This window comes from Dreissena polymorpha, chromosome 1 (genome assembly GCF_020536995.1).
Source record: "Dreissena polymorpha isolate Duluth1 chromosome 1, UMN_Dpol_1.0, whole genome shotgun sequence".
In the NCBI taxonomy this organism is placed as follows: Eukaryota; Metazoa; Mollusca; class Bivalvia; order Myida; family Dreissenidae; genus Dreissena; species Dreissena polymorpha.
Window position 1 is genome coordinate 6,481,461 of NC_068355.1, and position 23,557 is coordinate 6,505,017.

Sequence of the window (23,557 nt, forward strand, 5' to 3'; positions counted from 1 at the left end):
CATAGTCGACTTTAAGTAATGAACGATGGTGTCATTTTAAGAGTCTTTTACTGCGGCCATAGTTGACTAGCAGTAATGAACGATGGTGTCATTTTAAGAGACATTTACTGTGGCCATAGTCGACTTGCAGTAATGAACAGTGGTGACATTTTAAGAGTCATTTACTGTGGCCATATTCGACTTGCAGTAATGTACGATGGTGTCATTTTAAGAGTCATTTACTGTGGCCATATTCGACATGCAGTAATGAACAGTGCTGACATTTTAAGAGTAATTTACTGTGGCCATAGTCGACTTTCAGTGATGAACGATGGTTTCGTTTTAAGAGTCATTTACTGTGGCCATAGTCGACTTTTAGAAATGAACGATGGTGTTATTTTAAGAGTCATTTACTGTGGCCATAGTCGACTTGCAGTAATGAACAATGGTGTCATTTTAAGAGTCATTTACTGTGGCCATAGTCAACTTACAGTAATGAACAATGGTGTAATTTTAAGATTCATTTACTGTGGCCATAGTCGACTTGTAGTATTAGACGTAGGTGTCATTTAAAGAGTCATTTACTGTGGCCATAGTCGACTTGAAGTAATGAAAAATGGTGCCTTTTTAAGAGTCATTTACCGTGGCCTTAGTCGACTTGCAGTAATGAACGATAGGGACATTTTAAGAGCCATTTGCTGTGGCCATAGTCGACTTTCAGTAATGAACGATGGTGTCATTTTAAGAGTGATTAACTGTGGCCATAGTCTCCTTGCAGTAATGAACAATTGTGTCATTTTAAGAGTCATTTGCTGTGGTCATAGTCGACTTTCATTAATGAACAGTGGTGACATTTTGAGAGTAATTTACTGTAGCTATATTTGACTTGCAGTAACGAAAAATTGTTTCATTTTCAGAGTCATTCACTGTGGCCATAGTCGACTTGAAGAAATGAGCAATTTTGTCATTTTAATAGTTATTTACTGTGGCCTTAGTCGACTTGCAGTAGCGCTCATCACATGCACGCGCACTATCATGTTGCCTGATTATATATTTATTATCGATGTACATTAAACTTATAAACCATACGTGTAGTTTATTTATTTATTAAGTACACCATACACATCCATATTTGACCATTGCAGATAGAAGACTAGTACCAGTACATATAATTTCATTCGTATTTAAGAATGAAATTTATGTTATTACTATTTACTTTTTATCTTTTAGTCCTCCGACGTCTTTCTAAAACTAAATGTTTTATAACCGGTCTTTCTCTTCCATAACCGGTCTTTCTCGTTTATGGCCATACAACTATTTTCCATAGCCGAAACAGCCAATCGAAACAGGGGACGAAACAGCCAATGGAATCAGGAAAATGGAAAAGAGTGTTTCCCCATGTTTACATGTAACCTATTGACATTACATTAGTTACGTCCCTTGTTAAAAAGTATGTCATTGTCACAGCCGATTGAATTCGAAGCACATTACCTTGTTTGGTAAACACCACGGGAGTCGGACCCTCCGACATTGGGGCCTGTTTCTAATTAGATGGTGTGCCATGTGCGGACGGAAATAGGTTGTTTATTCCACGCAGCCACTTTAACGTAGTCGGAAAGAGGTAGGATAGGTTTTGTTTAAAAATTCTCTGACTTTATCATTTTTAGTTTATTAGCTAAAGAAACTTCAGCGTACAGTTTATATAGTATTGACAGACCTGTACGCTGAAGCTAACCACGTATCGAAAGTCAACCAGAGTCATAACATATTTATGTCACGCTATAAATCAAAGAAAGCTCATTTTCTTGGATACGTTTTTACATATATTGGTGAATGAATATAAAATACTGTACGATGCTGTCCGGTAATCTTGCGCAGTTAAGGATCAACTGGTTTAAAAACATGTTCTTTTATAAATTGGCAACAAAATATCTAAATTTATTATGAAAATAATAAGTTCATGTGCTTATTAACACAAAAATATCTAAATAATTCAGTGAAGAACTGTCCGATTTGATTTCAAAACAAACATGACTCACCTCATTTTCAAACTATCAGAGTGTCCGGTAATCTTGCGCACTTTGTATAATGACCTCGTTTAGGCAAAATTTCCAAAATTGTAGACATATGGTGTCCAATTATTGACAAAAAGCATTCCAGAAATATAATTTTAAAATCAGTTTGTAAAATCATTGAAATTAAATGTGGATTTCTAGTGCAGTTTTTGTTCACTACAAATTAATAAATAATATAGTCACTAATAATAGTGTACAATTAATAAAAAAGTACCGGTATGCGTGAAAAAAATGCATAACAGGTTTGATACCACGATCATGCTTCCATAGTTTACAGAAAATATCAAAACTAGGCCATTGCGCATGCGGAGATCATACCAAATTGGTTTGACAGAATGGCGGGAAATAATGCCTATGTCGTCTGATGCGATATATTTTTATGGCAAAAAATACCAAAACTGATCGGATATTGTGCAATGGAATAATAAATTACACGTTGGATATATGAATTCATAATTTAAAGTATGAAAACGCTAAAGACTGCAGGGAATTTGTGATTCATTTTTTGGATTTTTTCGTAAGAAGGCCAGTGTTTACGATGTATAGGGATGACGCAACCGGTGTTTACATGAAATGATCGAATTTAATTTTGCATGGAATACGTTACTTTTAAATCCGTTAATTCTTTAAAATGTGAAATTCCATCTTTCATCACTAAAGAAAACCATTCGTCGTCTGCGAGATTCGCAAATGCGAAGTGCGCAAGATTACCGGACGCGCAAGATTACCGGACTTAACTGTATCGGGGATTATTTTAAGGTTCAAATGTTTCAAATGCATCTTACAATATACGAAAATAACTCTCATCAGTCTGAAATTCACAATTTTGAAGCCATTGTCGCTTTGTCATGTGACGAGTTTTCATTTGGATACTTTCGGATCGACCTTGACATTATTTGCTGAAATTGTAAACATTACTTTCGTTTTTTAAAATCTATTATTTGTGATAAACAACTTACGTGCGATGGATTATAAGACTGATTTCAGTGTGAATCAGGTAGTTTTAAATAATATTTACTTTGAGTTTGTATTTACACTACAATTTGTTTACAAAACAAGACAGAATAATCTAAAATACCGGGAAATGTCATTCTGAATTTGAAAACACTTGAGCACATGGTATGTTACTAAAAATAGAAATAACGTCATATGACCTTGAAATCTCGGGAGATTTGCATTTCAAGTAAGTCTGTCACATCGCTGTTTTTCTCGATATGTAAAAGCAGAATAGATAAATTTTAAATGTTTAAGATAGTATTTTGTGAAAGATTAAATGTGAAAAATGTCAATCTTTCCGATCAAGTGGTTGATTTGGGACAATAACTGCATTTAAAATCTGCTTTGGACCGGTCTTTATTAACTGTCAACTTTTCGGGAATTTCTGGTTGACTTTCCTAATGGGGTTGGTCCATAACTATAAAGTCGCGCCAGTCAAAAATCATAGAAAGCGACATTTAAAGTTATGGTAGCCACAACTATTAGTTTATATGTCTTTTGATCTTGTAACTTTTGCCATCTTGCTACAACTATTGTCTTACATGTATCAAAGTGTGTGTGTGTTGCGAAGTTTACAAGATCAGTTTGAGGACCCGGAATGTAACCAGCCAGGGCTTTTTTTCCTTCTTTGGGACCCGCCGAAAATCGGCCCTTTCCCCTCAGATTTTTTTTCCCCTCAGCAGGTAAATTTTCCCCCAGACTTCATTTTTTCCCCTAAAAAAAAAAAAAAAAATTTTTTTTTTTTTTTTTTTTTTTTTAACTTTAAATACATAAGTTAACCTGATCCAGTGTAGAAAATATAACATATTGCATAATTAAATTATCTGTTTCCTTGATTTTGTTTTAAAAACAGCAAAATATGTTGAATTGATTATTTAAGACTTTCCTTATTTTCCCCAAAATCCGGCGTTTCGTGTCATTTTTTCCCCCAAAATCCGGCATTTTGCGCATTTTTTTTCCCCTAAAAAAAGGTCAGGCCCTTTCCCCAAAATCAGATAAAACCCCCTGCCAGCACTTTTACCTAATTTACTTGCCTAACTCAGGGGGGTAGCAAGACACTTCGACCCCTTGACACTTCGACCCCTACCGATTTTAGATGACACTTCGACCCCTTGACACTTCGACCCCTATTTCAATATTTTTGTTGAAGACACATAGACCCCTGTTTATTTTAATTAAGACACTTAGACCCCTAAATCAAAACTCTGAATTAGCGATTAATTTTGTACTTTTACGCAGTGATAATTCTATTTGAAATTCAGCAAAACATGATCTAAGAAATTAGATATCATATTTATCACCACTAAAATTTGCAATACGTACATAGTTGTATTAATTACTTTGTGCTTCTTAGTGTAACCCTTATGAGATAAGCAGCAAGAGACTCTTATTTAGACATATCGTCGCTGTCGTTCTCAAACCTCGTAGCTACAAAATGCCAAGTTTTCAGGAGAGAGAAAAAACCATCTCATTTTTTTATAACGATGTTTTTAGAAATAGAAATTCTGTAAAAATACCAAACAAATGAAGCTGCAAAATACGGTATAAGCCGTAGACGCGTAAGTCATACTGATAAGTCATACTGATGTTCAGAAACGATATTTTGTCACCACAGTTGTGTCATTTGTATGAGCACGGAGCGTCCGTGGTATGAGGTACGACAATTCGTCCTGATAAGAAACCTCGTAGCTGCAAATATAAAAACGTTTTTGTCAAATTTGTCCAAACGAAATGACGTACCTATAGGTGAAATGACGTCGCTACGACTTTTCACCGGAAAAAAAGCCAACAATAAAGCTTCAACATTTCGTCACGTGCATTTTTCAAAGGCTCTGATTGGCGTAGAGCTACAAGATATAGCACAAAACACGCACCAGACTTCATATATTGGGAAAAGATGAAAAAACATTTTTGAAAATTTTGGAGCTACGAGGTTTGAGAACGACAGCGACGATATGATATAATATCAGTTTTTCATGGATTAAGTGAATATTGTCAATATTTGATCCCAATGTTTTATATTGACAACATTCCATTGTAAATAAGTGAGACACTATCATGTCCTTTTCAAATGGGATACATCGATCATGTTGACATTCAGACAAGAGTGTTTTCTGGTCGTTTCAGAACGACGAAGAGTTTACCGTTACTTTAATGAGAGATACATGTATACTGTTTCAACGGTAGTTTTCTGGTTTTGCATTTTTTTATTCTTTACCATAACATTTTAACGGCGGGTCCTTGAGTTTCTGCAATCAGATCTTGTCATCATTTAAAATCGGTTCACGAAGATCAATAAGCTGCATTTCTTCATGAATTTGTTAGTTTGGATATTTCAATCAATCAGAATTATATATGAGTTGTTTTCATAATGTCCTACCTTCCATAACTAAAAATAAACACTTTTATACCCCCACCTTATGAATGGCTGCATACAGACTTGCGCTTCTTTGTATGTCCTTCCATCTATCCCATTTTTTTTGTGTTTCACATAACTAAAAAAGTATTGGCAGTAGAAGGATGAAATATTGCAAACACGTTTACCAGCATGACAGTTTACACACCTTAGTTAGGCTCAGATATACTTTTACATAACTGGACATATGGTCCTTTTTTAAGCAAACACTTTCTTATCTTGTGTCACTTGTAACTCAAACACTATTGCTGCTAGAGGTCTAAAATTTTACAAACATATGAGTTTTAGGCAAGTGTAGGGGCATTGATCAGTGTCCTAGGGACAAATTCTAGTTATTTGTGACTTTGTTCTACATTTTCAAAAAGTAACACACGTATTACCCCCAAAAATACCTACCTGGATGTTTAAAATAATATGTCAAATAAATTGTATCTGAAGAACTTAACATGCAGTCAACTTGAATATGTTTTGTTCTTTTGTAGATTGTGGTTTTGCAGAATGTCAAGTGAAACATCCAAAGGTTGGTAAATTGCATATAATTCATAGGAAAACTGTATATTTTACAGACCACATACATTATTACTCGCTTTGTCTGAAGGCCAGCATGACTTTGACCAAGACTGCTTGCTTGAATACCTCGGCTGAATAAGAACAATATTTGTGTTTAAAATTATATAAAAAAACGTTGATTCATTCCTTGTTATTTTAAACACTTCATTTATTGTTGAATATATTGCATTCAGAGAATTTGAATCTCATTTCAGAGTGGTTGCGTTTGGTTAAGGAAAGGCTGGAAAAAGCAGATCAATATCAACAGTTACTGCAGGACCTGTCTTCGTGCAAGACTGATGTAGAGCGAGTCAGTACCGTGGACCAGTTGGAACACATTCACAGCATCCTTACCATCAAAGCCTCTCCTTACATGAAGGTTTGTTAACAAATATAGTATAATTATTTGTTAATACTGGACAGATAGTAGTTTGGAAATGATAACTGGCATTACTTGAACTTGATTAATGACCATGGAAAAAGTCTGGTTTAAGATCCAATAGAGGGCATTGCAGTTTAGAGGGGAGGTAATTTATCAGTGTCTGATTTGTATATGTACAGTTTACCCTTGAAACACTCGTGGATATGATTCACAGATTTATATGAGATCGAATGATCAGGGGTATATTGTTTTTGGCCTGTCTGTCATTCTGTCTCCAAACTTTAACCTTGGTTAAACTTTTGCAATAATGAATAACTTTTGCAATATTGAAGAAAGCAACTTGATATTTTGCATGCATGTGTATCTTATGGAGCTACACATTTTGAGTGGTGAAAGGTCAATGTCAAGGTCATCCTTCAAGGTCAAAGGTCAAATATATGACTTCAAAGCGGCGTCCAAACTTTAACCTTGGTCATAACTAACTTTTGCAATATTGAAGATAGCAACTTCATATTTGGCATGCATGTGTATCTTATGGAGCTGCACATTTTTGGTGGTGAAAGGTCAAGGTCATCCTTCAAGGTCAAAAGTCATATATATATGGCTTCAAAACAGCGTAATAGGGGGCATTGTGTTTCTGGCAAACACATCTCTTGAATTTTGCTTCTTTTGCTTATGACTTTTTTTTTTTTAAGACTTTTGCCCTTTTTGGAGAGGATTTCAAAAAGAAGATCCATTTTAGGGGTTTCTACTGTATTGTTATATTTTGTGCAATAGTTCTTTAGCCCATGCAATTTACCATTCAATGCAAAAAATTGGTTTTGAATGGTAATTTTTAGCTCGGCTGTTTTGTTATTTCGGAGAAAACCCGAGGTATTGTCATAGCCAGCTCGCCGTCCGCCGGCGTTGTGTTAAAACCTTTACATTGGCTCTAAAATCAAAGAGCTTCCACCTACAACTTTGAAACTTCATATGTAGATGCACCTTGATGAGTTCTGCACGCCACACCCATTTTGGGGTCCTTATCTCTTTACCCATCTGTGTTATATTAATTTTATGCAATTATCTTATATTAATGTAATTGACAGAAACCTGATTGATGATGATGTAAGCTATAGCTGGTGATACACAAAACAATTTTCCCTTGAGTGAACCACTGGTTGTGTTCTTGTAGAGCGATGCAGGTTCCACGCAGGCCCGGGAGGAAGGCAACAGGCTGTTTCAGAAGAGGCAGTACTACCCGGCCCTTATGCTCTACAACCGGAGTGTCATGCTGGCCCCTGCTGGAGGGGACACCTCCATGCTGGCCCTGGCACTAGCAAACAGGTACCCGCCTTTGTATTTAACCTGCAGGATTTTGACTAAAGACCATTGACTGTTTACTACATAATAAAAGCTCCCAGGGGCTTTACTTGTTTTTTATATAAGACCACTCATTATACTCAGGGTAACATAGTGGGATATACTGGAATCTCCATGGGCGCCTGTCTGTCTGTGTGTTTGTTGGTCTGTCTAGTCTGTCTTGTCTGTCTGTCTGTCTGTCTGTCTGTCCGTCCGTCCGTCCGTCTGTCCGTCCGTCCGCCCATCCATCTGTCTGTCTGTCTGTTTGTTGGTCTGTCTAGTCTGTCTGTCTGTATTTCTAGTCTGTCTAGTCTGTCTGTGTGTCTGTCTGTCTGTCCATAGACACAAAGTTGTCTAAACCCATTTTTATTACCTTTTGAACATAATCTGTTTTCAAACTTCCATGTGTAGCTCTTTATTATATACAATATAGCTGTGCATGTGTAGTTTCTGTCACCAAATGTTATAAACTCTACTTATGTTTTTTGTCTTATTCGTTAAGCTGTCAAATTATGCTTTTAATTTTGTTTATAACAAAATGAAGACATTTATAAGGTAATTATACTGGAATGCACGGTATTTGGTGTTCAGGGGACCGTTTCAATAAGATATCGTATCGTAAATATAACGATATCGTAACTCGGGTAGTTGCGATTGGATTTACGATTCTCGTAAACCGTTTCAATAACCCCCTCGTAAATGTCCTCGTAAATCGCTCTCGCAATCTACGATTTCTTTATTGTACATTCGGTTTTCTTTGGGGTTATATTCAAACTGTCAACATCCGGTAGGTTGTTTACACCGTGTTGTTTTCGTAATGTGTTGCGGAAATTTGAGAAAAAGCACATATAACAAACATTGAACAGAGAGCGAGATGATTCACACGGGATCAATAGACGATTTATTGCATAAATCAATCTTTCGTACCGTGTTACAGTGAAATAGTGTTGTTTTTCACTGTGTCCATGAACTCACTGGAATTGTTACTAACGTCGTTAGTGGAAATGGAATTTAGAAATGTCTAATCATCATGCTGAATTATCAAAAGCATCATTTCTGTGGAACACTGCGATATGCCTTATATAAGTGTTTCATAGTTATGGTGCTTTTAAAATAGTTCACTATCTGCCAAGATTGGAATGGTACTTGTATACAGGTAAAATAAATAATTGTGCAGTGTTTATTTTACTAACATATTGTAGCGAAATAAGGTCACTTCCAACAGCCTTGCTGTTGGGCTAGCTCTTTAGCGACGCAGTTAAAGTGTCTGACTAACACTCTGGAGGTCGTGGGTTCAATGCCCGGCTTGAGCTCAGTATTTTCACATTAATTGCGACGAGGCAAAAAACGAACTGTGAATGCGGGAATGGGTCTGAGCTGTTTAATGGTTTCTGGGAGGGCCATGTGGATGCAAGACATGCTGTAGCGAGCGTGTCTGGGCCTTTAAACATTAAAAGGGGGAGGAGTGTAGTGAAATAAGGTCACTAAGGCTGTTGGGCTAGCTCTTTAGCGACGCGGTTAGCGTCTGACTACCACTCTGGAGGTCGTGGGTTCAATTCCCGGCTTTTGCTCAGTATTTTCACATTAATATCATACACTATCACATATAAATATCTATTTAACTCTTTGTATTAAAGCTTGATTCCTGAAAAAGTATGATGCTTATCAAGACACTGGAGTCTATTTCCCGAGTAGAACCAATACTTTGTGTCATCAGAGATGATCTTGAGGACTCTCTCTAATTCCCTCATTGCCAGTGAGGATCAAAGTGGGACCTTCTGACAAAAGTAGCTAGACAGACATTATAATTATGTAATATTCCAGGGCAACCTTTTTACCCGAGGTATTGTCATAGCCAGCTCGTCGGACGGACAGACGGACGGACTGACGAACGGATGGACAGACGAAGCGGCGACTATATGCTCCCCCAAAAATTTGTTGGGGGAGCATAAAAAATCAAAGTGGCGCAGAAGGGGACATAGAGTTTCCGACAAACACATTTCTTGTTTTTCCTGCATGTTTCCTGCATACATTCATTTTTGTGTATTAAAAAAATTATTTTCCTTGTGAAAAATGCACTTCATCAGAAAATAAGTAGGTAACCATAAGTGCATTTTAATTGTGTTTTAAGTATATTTTCAAATAATTTAATTAACTTTTTGGAATAAACAAAACTGAAAAAGTACACACAAGTGTATTAAATTTGCATTCATTACATTTTCATATACATACATTTACCAAAGCCTATTTATGAGCAGTAGTCCTAAAATGGTTTACTTATGGTTGAAAAAATGCATTTATTATTGCTATTATTTCAAAATATAGCTACCCATCCAGTTCAATATACAACTGTAATGTTAAATTATACACAGTGACACTATGTGAAGTTATAATATAACATATTTTCAACAATTATAATGTGCTTTTTTTCCTATTGTGTTTATTTATTTGACAAAATTATAAGTAAAATAGATACTTGCATATACAAATTCATTTCATGCTCTGAATGTATTTTTTTTTAATTCTGTGTATACTTTTTGTATTATTAGTACTTTTCTAATGTTTAACAGTGATAATATTTTTATTATTTTCATTGAATTTTTAAACTGTGTGCAGGCACACATCCACAGGGTTTCATTTTTTAGGATTTAAGAAAAAATCAAATTAAACACCCAGTGAAATCAATTAAAATGATACAATTATATATGCAATCGTGTCTATTTTACTTATATTTTGTACAAATTAATAACAGGTTAAACTGCATGTACTGCAGTGTTGAAAAAAAAAAACACTGTTTATTTCCAAAGTGATGTCTTATTCCAACTTCACATAACAGTGTGTTCCTAGAATAATGAAGAAATACTGGAATCTCAAATTGTGTCATATCATTGTTTCTAATATCTGCATCAGCAGTAACCCTTCAGAAAATTAAATGTGCTTTTAACCAAAATGCACTTAAAAAATTGCATTTTTTCTGCACTTGTTTAAGCGAATTGTCTTCATTTTCTAAAGAATACATTTTATTGCATTTATTAATTAGAATCAGATGAAGCTTTTTTTCATGTTCTTTAAATTCGGAAGTGTATTTTTCTTTTTTTTATAAATAATCCACTTTTTCTTAGACAGTGGAGTTTCAAGTACCGGTACATCTTTTTAATATATAAAATGTTTAAAGTGTATCTTTTCTAGGTTAGGACATATTTTTACTTTAGAAACAAAATAACTCATTCTTTAAAGCATTATTAGGTGTTTGCTAAATATTAAATTAGTAACAAAGTATTTTTTCCATTGGGGCCATACAATCAAAATGTTCACCATTATAATGCTGACAACTTCAAACATCATTCTTTTTAAGTACTTCTGTATTGCAATCCACTTTATAACCTAAAGTGTATTTAATTACATGTTGAACAAAAAGTTTGTGAAGTAAGAAGCTAAAGTGACATTATTCAAGAAGCTTCTTCTCTTAAAGATTCACTAACACAACATCCAGTTTAAACAGTTTTAACAACTTTATTCGCAACAACAGTAAATATTTGTAGTGGTTATAACAATGACCCAAAGAAATATTATTTATATGATTTAAAAAAAATCTGACTACATATGTGAAGGATTATATTTTCAATATCTGTGGAAAATATAGGGATATGGAGTAGCTGTACCCACAATTTAAGTGGAACATTTTAAGTACAAAAGGGGCATTATTAAGCTAAATGCAGGTCAGAGATAAGCAACTTGGTCAGTGAAGCTCGATTGGTCATTGTCGGATCGGGCACTACTTACCCCTGGTACTCTTAAGTTTGCTTACATGTACCCCGGGAACGGTAAATATACTAAAACGTACCAGGGAAATTTAACACTAAATTGGTCGTTGCCGGCTATTTTTTTTTTATGTCAATTTTCTATAAAATGGCCTCTAAATTAACGAAACTCATACTCAAAATGCATGTTGATACAGTTGTTTTATAAAGAAAAGTTTGTTTAAGATAATTGGTAGCGCGTTACGACATGTAAGTAGTACCCAAGCCGACGATGACCAATGACGCGTCAGTGACCTCACAATGACATAATGACCCTGAATACATAAGTGCTTTTAATGAAAATATGTAATAGAAACAGTGACATAAGGATGTTGCCATAATTTTATACACAGCTTATCATTCAAGGTATAGTCGAGCTAAAATTAAATATATATTTTACATTTAAGTTCAAATAAAAAAAATACACATTTTTTTCTTCAAGAGTTCCTGCTGTGTTCAACTGCATGTGTGTAATATAACGTATTCAGTATTATGGGTATGAGAGTCCCATCCACTGCTCCCAGGCCTTGTGGCAGAATCCAACCTTCACGCAAGTTTGTTGTTGTACACGGACTGGAAACCTATGGAATGTATCATGTGTTTAAAATTAACAGTACATGATACAGCATTTATATACATGATTTAATTAACTGTGTTTAAATTTTCATTTATTTACTGTGCTCAAGTTTTTATCATCTGTTGATTTTTATTCACATATAGTTTATGTACATGTATCAAATAAAAAAAACAAATGAGGAATAAATAAAGATGAAAAGTAAATAAATTATGATTGTACCATCCCTGTAAAATGAAAAATGATTTAAACTTTAGTTATATATAAGATTTTATCACATGCTATACCCTGTTACACATGTGTAATATACTTTTTAAGCATTTTCTTTTGTTATTTCACCGAAATGGCGTTGCAACGTCAAATGATTCCACGAAATGTAAACAACATTTGTGATTTATCATTATGTTTGCGTAAATATTTATTTAATTTGCTCATTTAAAAGCATGTGATAAAAAAGATCTCACACTCGTTGTCATATCATACATGTACCATATTTTATTAAACTCGTCTAGAAATTCATCAGTAAGCTCGCAAAAGGCTTACTTACAAAATTCCTTAACTCGTTTAATAAAATATGGTATGATGAGACAACTCGTGCCAGATCCTATATGTAAGAAATGATGTATTTAAATAAATAACATATTTTCTACAACAGTTTAAAATCATGATTGAGTAATTGATTATAGAAATACAGACATTTACCGATCATATGTTTTCTGATTGAACTCGTGAAGGCATGTCAAATAACGAAAGATGGTCTGCTGATTCCATGAAGATCTGCCAGCTTGGAATAGATGTTTCCTTTGGCCAAAAATCTTTATTTTATGTCAGTGATGAGTACCTGTTGGTGTAGTACAAAATGAAAAAGTGAATAATAATTCTAATGTAATGAAAATACTATAATATGTTACTGTTGTGTATGTGTGTTCAAGAACAACAAGATATTTTGATAACTCAGTAACTGATTTGTTATTTCATGATGATCATCACTTTGGTGTTCTGTGGTTGTAGGTTTGATACACATGTAGGCTTACAGTTGCCTAGTCCAAATAATTAGACGTAAGCTAACAGTTGCCTAACTCGGCACATTTTCTAATCCAACATAATTTAGCAATACATGTATCGTTCTGACAGAATATTAAATAAACATAATACAAAGAAAAGGAATAGATTGTAACGAGTTGTATAGCGTTGATAACAAACATTAACCAATAAAAAACAAGGCTCCATTGAGTACTTATCCGAACAAAAAAACTTCCGAAATCACATGCACATTGCAATGGAGATAAAAGCTTACAGCAAAATTAATCATTGCACAATAATTCGAGCGGCGGAAAGCGCATATACCTCAACTGCTGTTGAACAATATAATTGAATCACACACGTAATATACACTTAAGGGTTTTCACGTATGATAAATTACAATTTATTTTGATTTATTTATCCTTATAGAAAATAAACAAAGGGCAGTAACTGACATATTGATTCCAACGTTAAATATTTTGCAGAAAGTAATCAAGGGATAAAAAACAACATGTTTACTTCCTCTGTATTGTCGTCGATAAAAAAGACGGAGCCAAAAGCTTCTTATTCGGCGTCTATATGCACAACATACGCGGCGTCCATTTTGGTTTCGACGTAACTACGACTGCTACTTACGTCTCGTAGACTTACGAGAGAATTCTACGATATCGTAAGTTGCGAAAGTTTATTGAAACGCAAAATGGCAAGTTGCGATAATCGCAACTGGTTTACGAGTCGTAACATACTTACGAGAGCTTATTGAAACGGTCCCGGTTCTGTAAATTTGGCATGAAACCAACAACTTAAAATACAAATCCTACTGGTCATGTACGTAATTCCGGCCTGTACGTAAAAAATCGGCCACCTGTGTAAAATCATTTTCATGATCTTTACGCACATATTTTGTTTTTATTTAGAAAAATCAACATGAAAACCATCCCCACTCGCAATATTTTGCAAATGTAAGAACCATATCACCGTAAACTTTTGTGTTAAAATGTCACAAATATAGCAGGAAATATTTGGCTCATGGGGAAAGTGATGTCATCATATGTTGCAACAATTATAATCATATAAGAAACAAATATATTTGATAAAATTATTTTTATTTTATCTAATAAACTTTAATCAAAGTTTTACCAATTTATTGTACAAAAACTTATATTCAAAACATACAAATCAGAACCTAAATATAAATTTTTAATATATGAATTACCTCCCTTTATAAGAATATTGCTAGATTACATGTTTAAATATTATATATAAGCGTTTACTAATAATCAACACTGAAGTCAACTTTTCAAACAAAATGTGTTTACTTTTTTAGCTATGTTTGAAAAAATTTATTAAACACATTAAAAACAAATATTTTTTAATGAAATAGCAGTTTCCCCATTGTTCATATTTATTAAAAGAGGTAGGGGGAGTAAATGGTATAATAATTTCGCATTTATTTTAAATTTCAAGTCAAAAATATTAATAGTATAAACATTGATTAATACTCTGAAATTGAGGACATTTGTCAAAAGATATTGCTTTGTAATTTTATCTGCAGATCAAACCGAAAAGTGGTCGATTTTTTAGGTACATTTAACCTACGAAAATGGATAGTTTACATGTCATCATTTTCTGTTCATTAAGTAACATTCACCGATCTAATTCTATTTAAATTTTCATGCTAGGTGAGTTTTGAACCCAGGATTATATATGTGAAGTTTAGTTTCAACCAGTTGCCTAACACTAAAGATTTTTCTTAAATAGTCCCAAAAGTGGCCGGAATTACGTACATGACCAGTATGTGATTTTTTTTCACCTACGATTTACGATGCAACCATCTCAACTGGTGAACATGCAACAAATTCTCTGAAATTGCATTTATTATCCCCGCAGAATTTTTTTTTCGGAGGGGATATAGAAATTGGTCCTGTCCGTCTGTCCGTCCGTCTGTCCGATCGGCTGAAACTTTGTCCGGAGCATAACTCCAAATCTGTTCAATGGATTAACTTTAAACTTAGAATATAAACAGATGGCACTAGGAGAAGTGCAGTGACCAAGAACCATAAATCTATCTATCTTAGTTTTTTGAATTATCTCCCCTTTTATATAACATTAACGTAAATTTTTGTCCGGAGCATAACTCTAAATATACTAAAGGGATTTACTTGAAACTTGAAATATAAACAGATGGCAACTAGGAGAAGTGCAGTGACCAAGAACCACAACTCTATCTACCTTAGTTTATAAATTATCTCCCCTTTTATATAATTTTAAAGTAAATTTTTGTCCGGAGCATAACTCTAAATCTACTGAAGGGATTACTTGAAACTTGAAATATAAACAGATGGCAACTAGGAGAAGTGCAGTGACCAAGAACCACAACTCTATCTACCTTAGTTATTGAATTATCTCCCCTTTTATATAATTTAAAAGTAAATTTTTGTCTGAAGCATAACTCTAAATCTTTAATCTACTTATGGGATTTGCTTGAAACTTGAAATATAAACAGATGGCAACTAAGAGAAGTGCAGTAACCAAGAACCATAACTCTATCTACCTTAGGTTTTTTAATTATCTCCCCTTTTATATAACTTTAAAGTAAATTTTTGTCCGGAGCATAACTCTAAATCTGCTGAAGGAATTTACTTGAAACTTGAAATATAAACAGATGGCAACTAGGAGAAGTGCAGTGACCAAGAACCACAACTCTATCTACCTTAGTTTTTGAATTATCTCTCCTTTAATATAATTTTAAAGTAAATTTTTGTCCAGAGCATAACTCTATATCTACTGAAGGGATTTACTTGAAACTTGAAATATAAACAGATGGCAAGTAGGAAAAGTGCAGTTACTAAGAACCATAACTCTATTTACCTTAGTTTTTTAAATTATCTCCCCTTTTATATAACTTTAAAGTAAATTTTGTCCGGAGCATAACTCTAAATCTACTAAAGGGATTTACTTGAAACTTGAAATATAAACATATGGCAACTAGGAGAAGTGCAGTGACCAAGAAACACAGCTCTATCTACCTTAGTTGTTGAATTATCTCCCCTTTTATATAATTTAAAAGTACATTTTTGTCCGGAGCATAACTATAAATCTACTGAAGGGATTTACTTTAAACTTGAAATATAAACAGATGGCAAGTAGGAAAAGTGCAGTGACTAAGAACCACAACTCTATCTACCTTAGTTTTTGAATTATCTCCCCTTTTATATAACTTTAAAGTAAATTTTGTCCGGAGCATAACTCTAAATCTACTTAAGAGATATACTTGAAACTTGAAATATAAACGTATGGCAACTATCAGAAGTGCAGTGACCACGAACCATAACTCTATCTACCTTAGTTTTTTAATTATCTCCCCTTTTATATAATTTTAAAGTAAATTTTTGTCCGGTGCGTAACACTAAATCTACTGAAGGGATTTACTTGAAACTTAAACAGATGGCAAGTAGGAGAAGTGCAGTGACTAAGAACCATAACTCTATCAACCTTAGTGTTTGAATTATATCCCTTAATTTAATTTCAAAGTAAATTTTTGTCCGGAGCATATTGAATTGTCTCCCTTTTTTTTTTTGCAAGTATTATTCTACTCTCTTAAACAAATGTTGTCATACAAACAAACACATTTCGGCGGGGATTTGGCACTGCTGTGACAAGCTCTTGTTGTAATGATTTTTTTCTGTTTCTCTTCTGAGAAATTTGCATTAAGCATACAAGTGTAACTTCAGTCTAACAGTCAGACAACTTTTGCAATATTGAATTGAATATATTCATTTATTAGATTTGAGTAATAGACTCATTTATATTTGTTGACATACAATTTTGTGGAGTCATAAATTCAGGAATTTTCGTTTGATCCTATATGAATGGATTTTATTTATAATATGTGATATAAAACTAGACTTGAACGTTTGAAAGTTATATGAATATGAGGAAATATTTTTGGTTTTATTGTTATGTTAATACCACTGGTTTATATACCTGTAATCTATTACTTTTACTAATACTGATAACTTTTTCAACATAACAAGCTCACTTATTATGCAAAGTGAATTTTATTTGTTTTACAATTAGTTATGTTACATGCACAGTATGGACATCTGGTTAAGTATTGTATGCATGTTTGCATTCAGGTCAGCTGTTCTACACCACATGAAGTTGTACCAGTTCTCACTTGATGATATTGCTGCTGCTCTCAATTACGGCTATCCAAACAATATACGGTCAGTGAAACATCCCCATGTTAAAATAAGTTTCACAAAATATAACAATAACAACAGAACTCTCCAAATTACTAGTATTCAATCGTTTAGCGTTGTAACGCTTTATAATTTTCAGGTTTTTAAAGCGTCAAAAGATGCATTTAATTTATATTTAAGAGCAGAGTAAATGTTCAGGATAACTGTTTCCTCACAAATATTATAACTAAAACGAAAATTTGTGAATCCGAAACAACTTTTTATGTCCCCCACCACTTTAGTGGGGGACATATTGTTTTTGCCCTGTCTGTCGGTTGGTTGGTTTGTGTGTTTGTTTGCTCCAACTTTAACATTTGCCATAACTTTTGCAATATTGAAGATAGCAACTTCATATTTGGCATGCATGTGTATCTCATGGAGCTGCACATTTGGAGTGGTAAAAAGTCAAGGTCAAGGTCATCCTTCAAGGTCTAAGGTCAAATATATGGGTCAAAATTGCTCATTTAATGTACACTTTTGCAATATTGAAGATAGCAACTTGATATTTAGCATGCATGTGTATCCCATGGAGTTGCACATTTTGAGTGGTGAAAGGTCAAGGTCATCCTTCAAGGTCAAAGGTCAAATATATGGGGACATAGTGTTTCACAAACACATCGCTTGTTTTAATTTTGTCAATTTACCTTAACGTGAAAAGGCCCCTTTAACTAACAAATTATTCTGTTAAGAATACTCTAAGCTTATTTTAAAGGGGCCTTTTTACAATCGACAAAATATAAAAATATTGTTTCATATTTGCAAATTTGTGTTTTAGTTATGATATTTGTGAGGAAACTGTATTTACAATGCTCTAAAATATCCATTATATAGTGGTAACTGTTAATTGTTATCTGTATAGCTAGTAGCCTACTGTGATGCTAAAAAGCTTTTTGTTGTATGCTCTTGTGACAATTATAGATACTACTGTGATGCTTAAAAGCTTTTTGCTCTTGTGACTATTTACTTTTTCAAGTTGATATAATTTATTGTTCTTTGACATTGTATATACAGTAATTTTGGTCTTGAACATTTTTGGTTAAGTGTGTATCCAAATTTACAGTTTTTAAAAACATTGCATTGTATGAAAAGAAGGTTTATGGCTGTCTTAAAAAAAAACATGTATGAACTTAAAAATGGATGTTATCTTTTCAGGTAAGAAATCTTTTTTCACAACTCAAAAATCTTCAATAGAGTTTAATGCATACTATTCTTCAGAAAAAATCCTTAATTGGATTTTAGGCATGAATACAAAAATTCATTTGTCTAACACATGTATACCTTTCGGTAAAAAAATTATCAGGATCTTAGTAGATGTGTTGCTGGTAACGCCCTTGTACCCTGTAACTCCCCCCTCCCCTTAAAATACAATGTACAATGTTTTTGCTGCAGGTACAAGCTGTACGAAAGGGAAGGTAAATGTCACTGCCAGCTCGGGCAGTTGTCCCAGGCCCGGGTCTCCCTGAACACTGCCATACATGCTCTCCAGGTCTCACAGCTGGACAAGAACAAAATGAAGACCTTGATAACAGACTTTAGGAAGCAACTGGACAAGCTGGATGACCCAACACTGGTCACCAATGGTAGGAAACACGACATTGTCCTGCGTGGGCCATTGCCAGAGCTGAGTGGGAAAGGAGCACCTGGGGTTGTCACGATCAGCAATGCTGTAAGTGTAGGAACCAGTGAGGAGTCTGGTAGAGGGCTGTACGCCAATGCTGACATTGATGTGGGAGACGTGCTGATTGTTGAGAAGCCGTACTGTTCAACAGTTCTGAAAGGAAGAAGTCTGCATTATTGCCATCACTGTAGCAGTAGAGTTGTCTCTCCTGTCCCTTGCCTCTCATGCAGTGGGGTTGTATTCTGTGGGGACATGTGTCGCAAACAGGCCTGGGAGCAGTACCACGTGCATGAATGCAGCATTTTACATCAGGTCACTATGGCTAATATTGGACTGGGGTCGCTGGCTGTTAAGATGGTGTTGAAAGCTGGGTGTGAATATCTGTGCACGTTTGAGCAATTTAATTGCAATGAGGATGAGGCTCATTTTGCAGAAAGATTTGATGGAAAGTATAACTGGGATGATTACGGCAGTGTTTATCGTCTTATAAATCATGTTAGGGATAGGAAGATAGAAGATGTATTGATGTATTGCCTGGAGGCTTTGTTCTTGGCCAGTTGTATTCAGCAGACTGAATTCTTTGGTGATGAAAAACTTGATAGAAAAAGGGTCATCATTGGTAGTCATTTGCTGCGAAACCTTATGATGTTGCCTTGCAATGCCCATGAATGTTCTGAGTTGGTGTACAAGGAAGGCAACCTGCCAGAATCTCTCTCTGTTGAAGTGGGATCTGCTATTTATCCCTGCCTGAGTCTCATCAACCATTCTTGTGACCCGAACGTTGTACGACACAGCTATAAAAATGTGTGCGTAGTGCGTGCAATAAGGAACATCCCTAAGGGGTCAGAACTCTTGGACAACTATGGGGCCCTCTGTGCTCTGACTCGTACAGCTGATCGCCGCCAGAAGCTGGAATCCCAGTACTTTTTTACCTGCCACTGCCTGGCATGCACAGATGACTACCCCCAGTACCTGGACCTACCCACCGACACCCCAGTCTTCAAATGTGATGCATGCAATGGACCAGTATTTTTACCTATGTCCCAGAAATACACAGAGGTGCCATGTTCGTGTTGTGTCCATCTGCATGACCTAGTTCCAAGGCTGGGTTCCCTGGCCCAGTCAGACGAAAGCTATCGGGGCGCCATGATGGAGGTACTAACAAGCTCGTGTAAGAACTTAACTGAAAATATTGCAGCTCTGGAGGGTCATTTGCAGCAGATGGACCGGCTGCTGTGCCGCCCCTGGCGTGACTACAACGACTGCCAAGAAGCCCTCAAACAATGCTATGCTTTGAAAGCAAACTGTTTTCCTGCAAGTTTTGTATGAATTGAATACTAAGTAAATTAAAAAATTCATGCGAAAGTAGTATGGCAGTGTACCAAATTGTGCAATAGTTTATGGAATTTGCTCCTTAATTGCAGTGAAAAACATTAAATACTTATATAATTTCCTTACTTTAATTGTGTTTATTGTTTTTGATTGATGGTTGATTAGAGTTTGTCTATGTCAATGCTTTCAATTCAGTTTACACTTGTACAGATGAAAAATCTTTAAACAATTGTATAAATGTTTTGAGTCCCATAAGACTTTCAAGATAATAGGACATTTGGTCTGGTAAAAAAAGCATATTCACTAAAAGAAGTACTTGTATGAATGCATTATTTATTGTTAAGATAACACATTTACAATACACACGTTTGCTCTTTAAAAAAATACAATATTGCATAATATTACTTATGGTACTAGTACATGCTTTGAATTTGAAGCTTAAAAGCACATACTTCTGCCTATTGTTTAGATAGCTAATAAAATCCTTAATAGTTACACAGATGAGACATTTTTCTGTGCACATATTCTATTACTTATTATATAAAGGTGTCTTATCAAGACTTGGTGCTTAAAAACACTCATTAAATGAGTTCGAGTTAAAACTGTGAGGATCCTGTAAAATGCACAAATGACATGACCTCATGTCCTCTAATGGTTCTGTCTTTGGGATTGGCTTGACATGTATATTTATGATTGACCGCTCAATTATTATCCTTAACATTCATTTGTCCTTCATACATATGATGAAAATATTATGCTTTTGTTTATAGGCTGCCAAAGCTGTTGCAGTTTTTAGCTCATCTGTCAAGAGGTGACATGGTGAGCTTATGTGACCGTGTGATGGTCGTTGTGCGTGCGTGTGTCCGTCAACAATTTGTTTGTGTAGACAGTAGAGGGCACAGTTTTCATCCAATCTTTATGAAATTTGGTCAGAATGTTTATCTTGATGCAATCTTGGTTGGGATTGTATTTGGGTCATCTGGGGTCAAAAACTAGTTCACTAGGTCAGATAATAGAAAAACCTTGTGTAGACAATAGAGGTCACCGTTTTCATCCAATCTTCATGAAATATGGTCAGAATGTTAATCTTGATGAAATCTGGGTTGGGATTGTATTTGGGTCATCTTTGGTCAAAAACTTGGTCACTAGGTCAAATATAGAAAAACATTGTGTAGACAATGGAGGTCACAGTTTTCATCCAATCTTTATGAAATTTGGTCAGAATGTTTATCTTGGTGAAATCTGGGTTGGGATTGTATTTGGGTCATCTGGGGTCAAAAACTATGTCACTAGGACAAATAATAGAAAAACCTTGTGTAGACAATAGTGGTTACAGTTTTCATCCAATATTTATGAAATTTGGTCAGAATGTTTATCTTGATGAAATCTGGGTTGGGATTGTATTTGGGTCATCTAGGGTCAAACACTAGGTCAAATAATAGAAACACCTTGTGTAGACAATAGAGGTCACAGTTTTCATCCAATCTTCATGAAATTTGGTCAGAATGTTTATCTTGATGAAATCTGGGTTGGGACTGTATTTGGGTCATCTGGGGTCAAAAACTAGGTCACTAGGTCAAATAATAGGAAAACCTTGTGTAGATAATAGAGGTCACAGTTTTCATCCAATCTTCATCAAATTTGGTCAGAATGTTTATCTTGATGAAATCTGGGTTGGGATTGTATTTGGGTCATCTGGGGTCAAAAACTAGGTCACTAGGTCAAATAATAGGAAAACCTTTTGTAGACAATGGAGGTCACAGTTTTCATCCAATCTTTATTAAATTTGGTCATTATGTTTATCTTGATGAAATCTGGGTTGGCATTGCATTTGGGTCATCTGGGGACAGAAACTAGGTCACTAAGTCAAATCATAGAAAAACCTTGTGTAGACAATAAAGGTCACAGTTTTCATCAGATCTGAATGAAATATGGTCAGAATGTTTGTCTTGTTAAAATCTGGGTTGGGATCGAATTTGGGTCATCTAGGGTCAAAAACTCGGTCTCTAGGTCAAAGTTTAAAAAAAACTTGTTTGGGCAGTAAAGGTCACAGTTTTCATCCAAACTTGATAAAATATGGCCAGAATGTTAATCCTGATGAAATCTGGGTTGGGATTGTATTTGGGTCATCTGTGGTCAAAAACTAGGTCACTAGGTCAAATCATAGAAAACGATTGTGTTGACAATACAGGTCATAGTTTTCATCTTATCTTAATGAAATGTGGTCAGAATGTTTATCTTGATAATATCTGATTTTTGATCGTATATGGGTCATCTGGGGTAAAAAATTAGGTCACTGGGCCAATTCTAGTAAAACCTTGTGTAGATGAAAGATGTCACAGTTTTCATCACGTCTTAATAAAATTTGGCTTGGGATTGTATATGGGTCTGATAGAATTTAAGTTGATGTAGCAAGGTTAGTCAGGTGAGCGATTCAGGGCCATCATGGCCCTCTTGTTTTTTTAATATTGTCTCTTTCCTTCAATTTTGGACATGCACGCATACCGGTATGTCCAAATATCAGCCCCCCCCCCCACTGTGGATGTGTTATAGTGTGGGTTTTGTGTAGTGCTTTGTGATGTTTTATTTCTCTGTTTAGTTGTTATAATTTATAACGGTCTGTTTTTGTTTAACCCATTTATGCCTAGCGTCTAGAAAAAAGGCATTGGCAAATGCGCTGTTTCTTAAAGTAATTTCTGTATGAAATATTTTAAATATAGAAATTAATATACTAGACATCCCTAAATATATGGAAATATATTGATCCAATTTAGAAGGATGGGAGAGTCCACTAGACATAAATGGGTAAAGCATTACAGCACAATATAACGAATACTACAGAAACACTCCAAATTATTTACTCGTTTCGTGTTGGTCACGCTTGATAATGAAATACAATTCTAGTGATTTCTACTAATTTTCAGCACGTCATTCGTTTTGGTTCGATCCCTTACGTGGAGTGTTCTTTAAATTTTTCGATATGTGATTCAAAGATGAAAAAAAAAACATTTGAAAGATATGTGAAGTAGTCCTTTAAACAGGATTTGCTTGTTTATTATTGCTGTTTGTCAGGATTGTTAAAATAAAGTTATTCTATTGTCAACAAAGTGTCTCGTATTTATTAAAAGTAACGGGCATTTAAGCACAATCCAAAAATAATGTAAAAAAGCGTCCGAAATCTGTTGTGCTTGATATTATATATGTATAACAGCGCATTGAAATCGGCGA

General features: G+C 34.7%; 1 protein-coding gene across 3 annotated transcripts; it reads left to right on the forward strand.

Annotated features, from left to right (window-relative positions):
* The first annotated feature begins 1,381 nt into the window (after positions 1-1,381).
* LOC127869515 (SET and MYND domain-containing protein 4-like) lies at positions 1,382-20,720 on the forward strand. Of its 3 annotated transcripts, none has more exons than XM_052412141.1 (6): positions 1,382-1,600; positions 5,949-5,986; positions 6,231-6,394; positions 7,572-7,723; positions 17,275-17,364; positions 18,769-20,720. In XM_052412141.1, exons 2-6 carry the CDS (start codon positions 5,965-5,967, stop codon positions 20,324-20,326), a joined length of 1,986 nt encoding a protein of 661 aa, XP_052268101.1. In that variant the 5' UTR covers positions 1,382-1,600; positions 5,949-5,964; the 3' UTR covers positions 20,327-20,720. The 3 variants fall into 3 exon arrangements, with proteins under 3 accessions (XP_052268101.1, XP_052268104.1, XP_052268112.1); XM_052412144.1 differs by lacking the exon at positions 1,382-1,600 and adding an exon at positions 2,873-3,051; XM_052412152.1 differs by lacking the exon at positions 1,382-1,600 and adding an exon at positions 5,174-5,244.
* The last annotated feature ends 2,837 nt before the right edge of the window (positions 20,721-23,557 follow it).

Coding starts and splice junctions, on each gene's coding strand:
- LOC127869515 (XM_052412141.1), top strand. CDS start 5,965: ATGTCAAGTGAAACATCCAAAG. Junction 7,724..17,274: donor GCCCTGGCACTAGCAAACAG/GTACCCGCCTTT, acceptor GTTTGCATTCAG/GTCAGCTGTTCTACACCACA. Junction 17,365..18,768: donor GGCTATCCAAACAATATACG/GTCAGTGAAACA, acceptor TTTTTGCTGCAG/GTACAAGCTGTACGAAAGGG.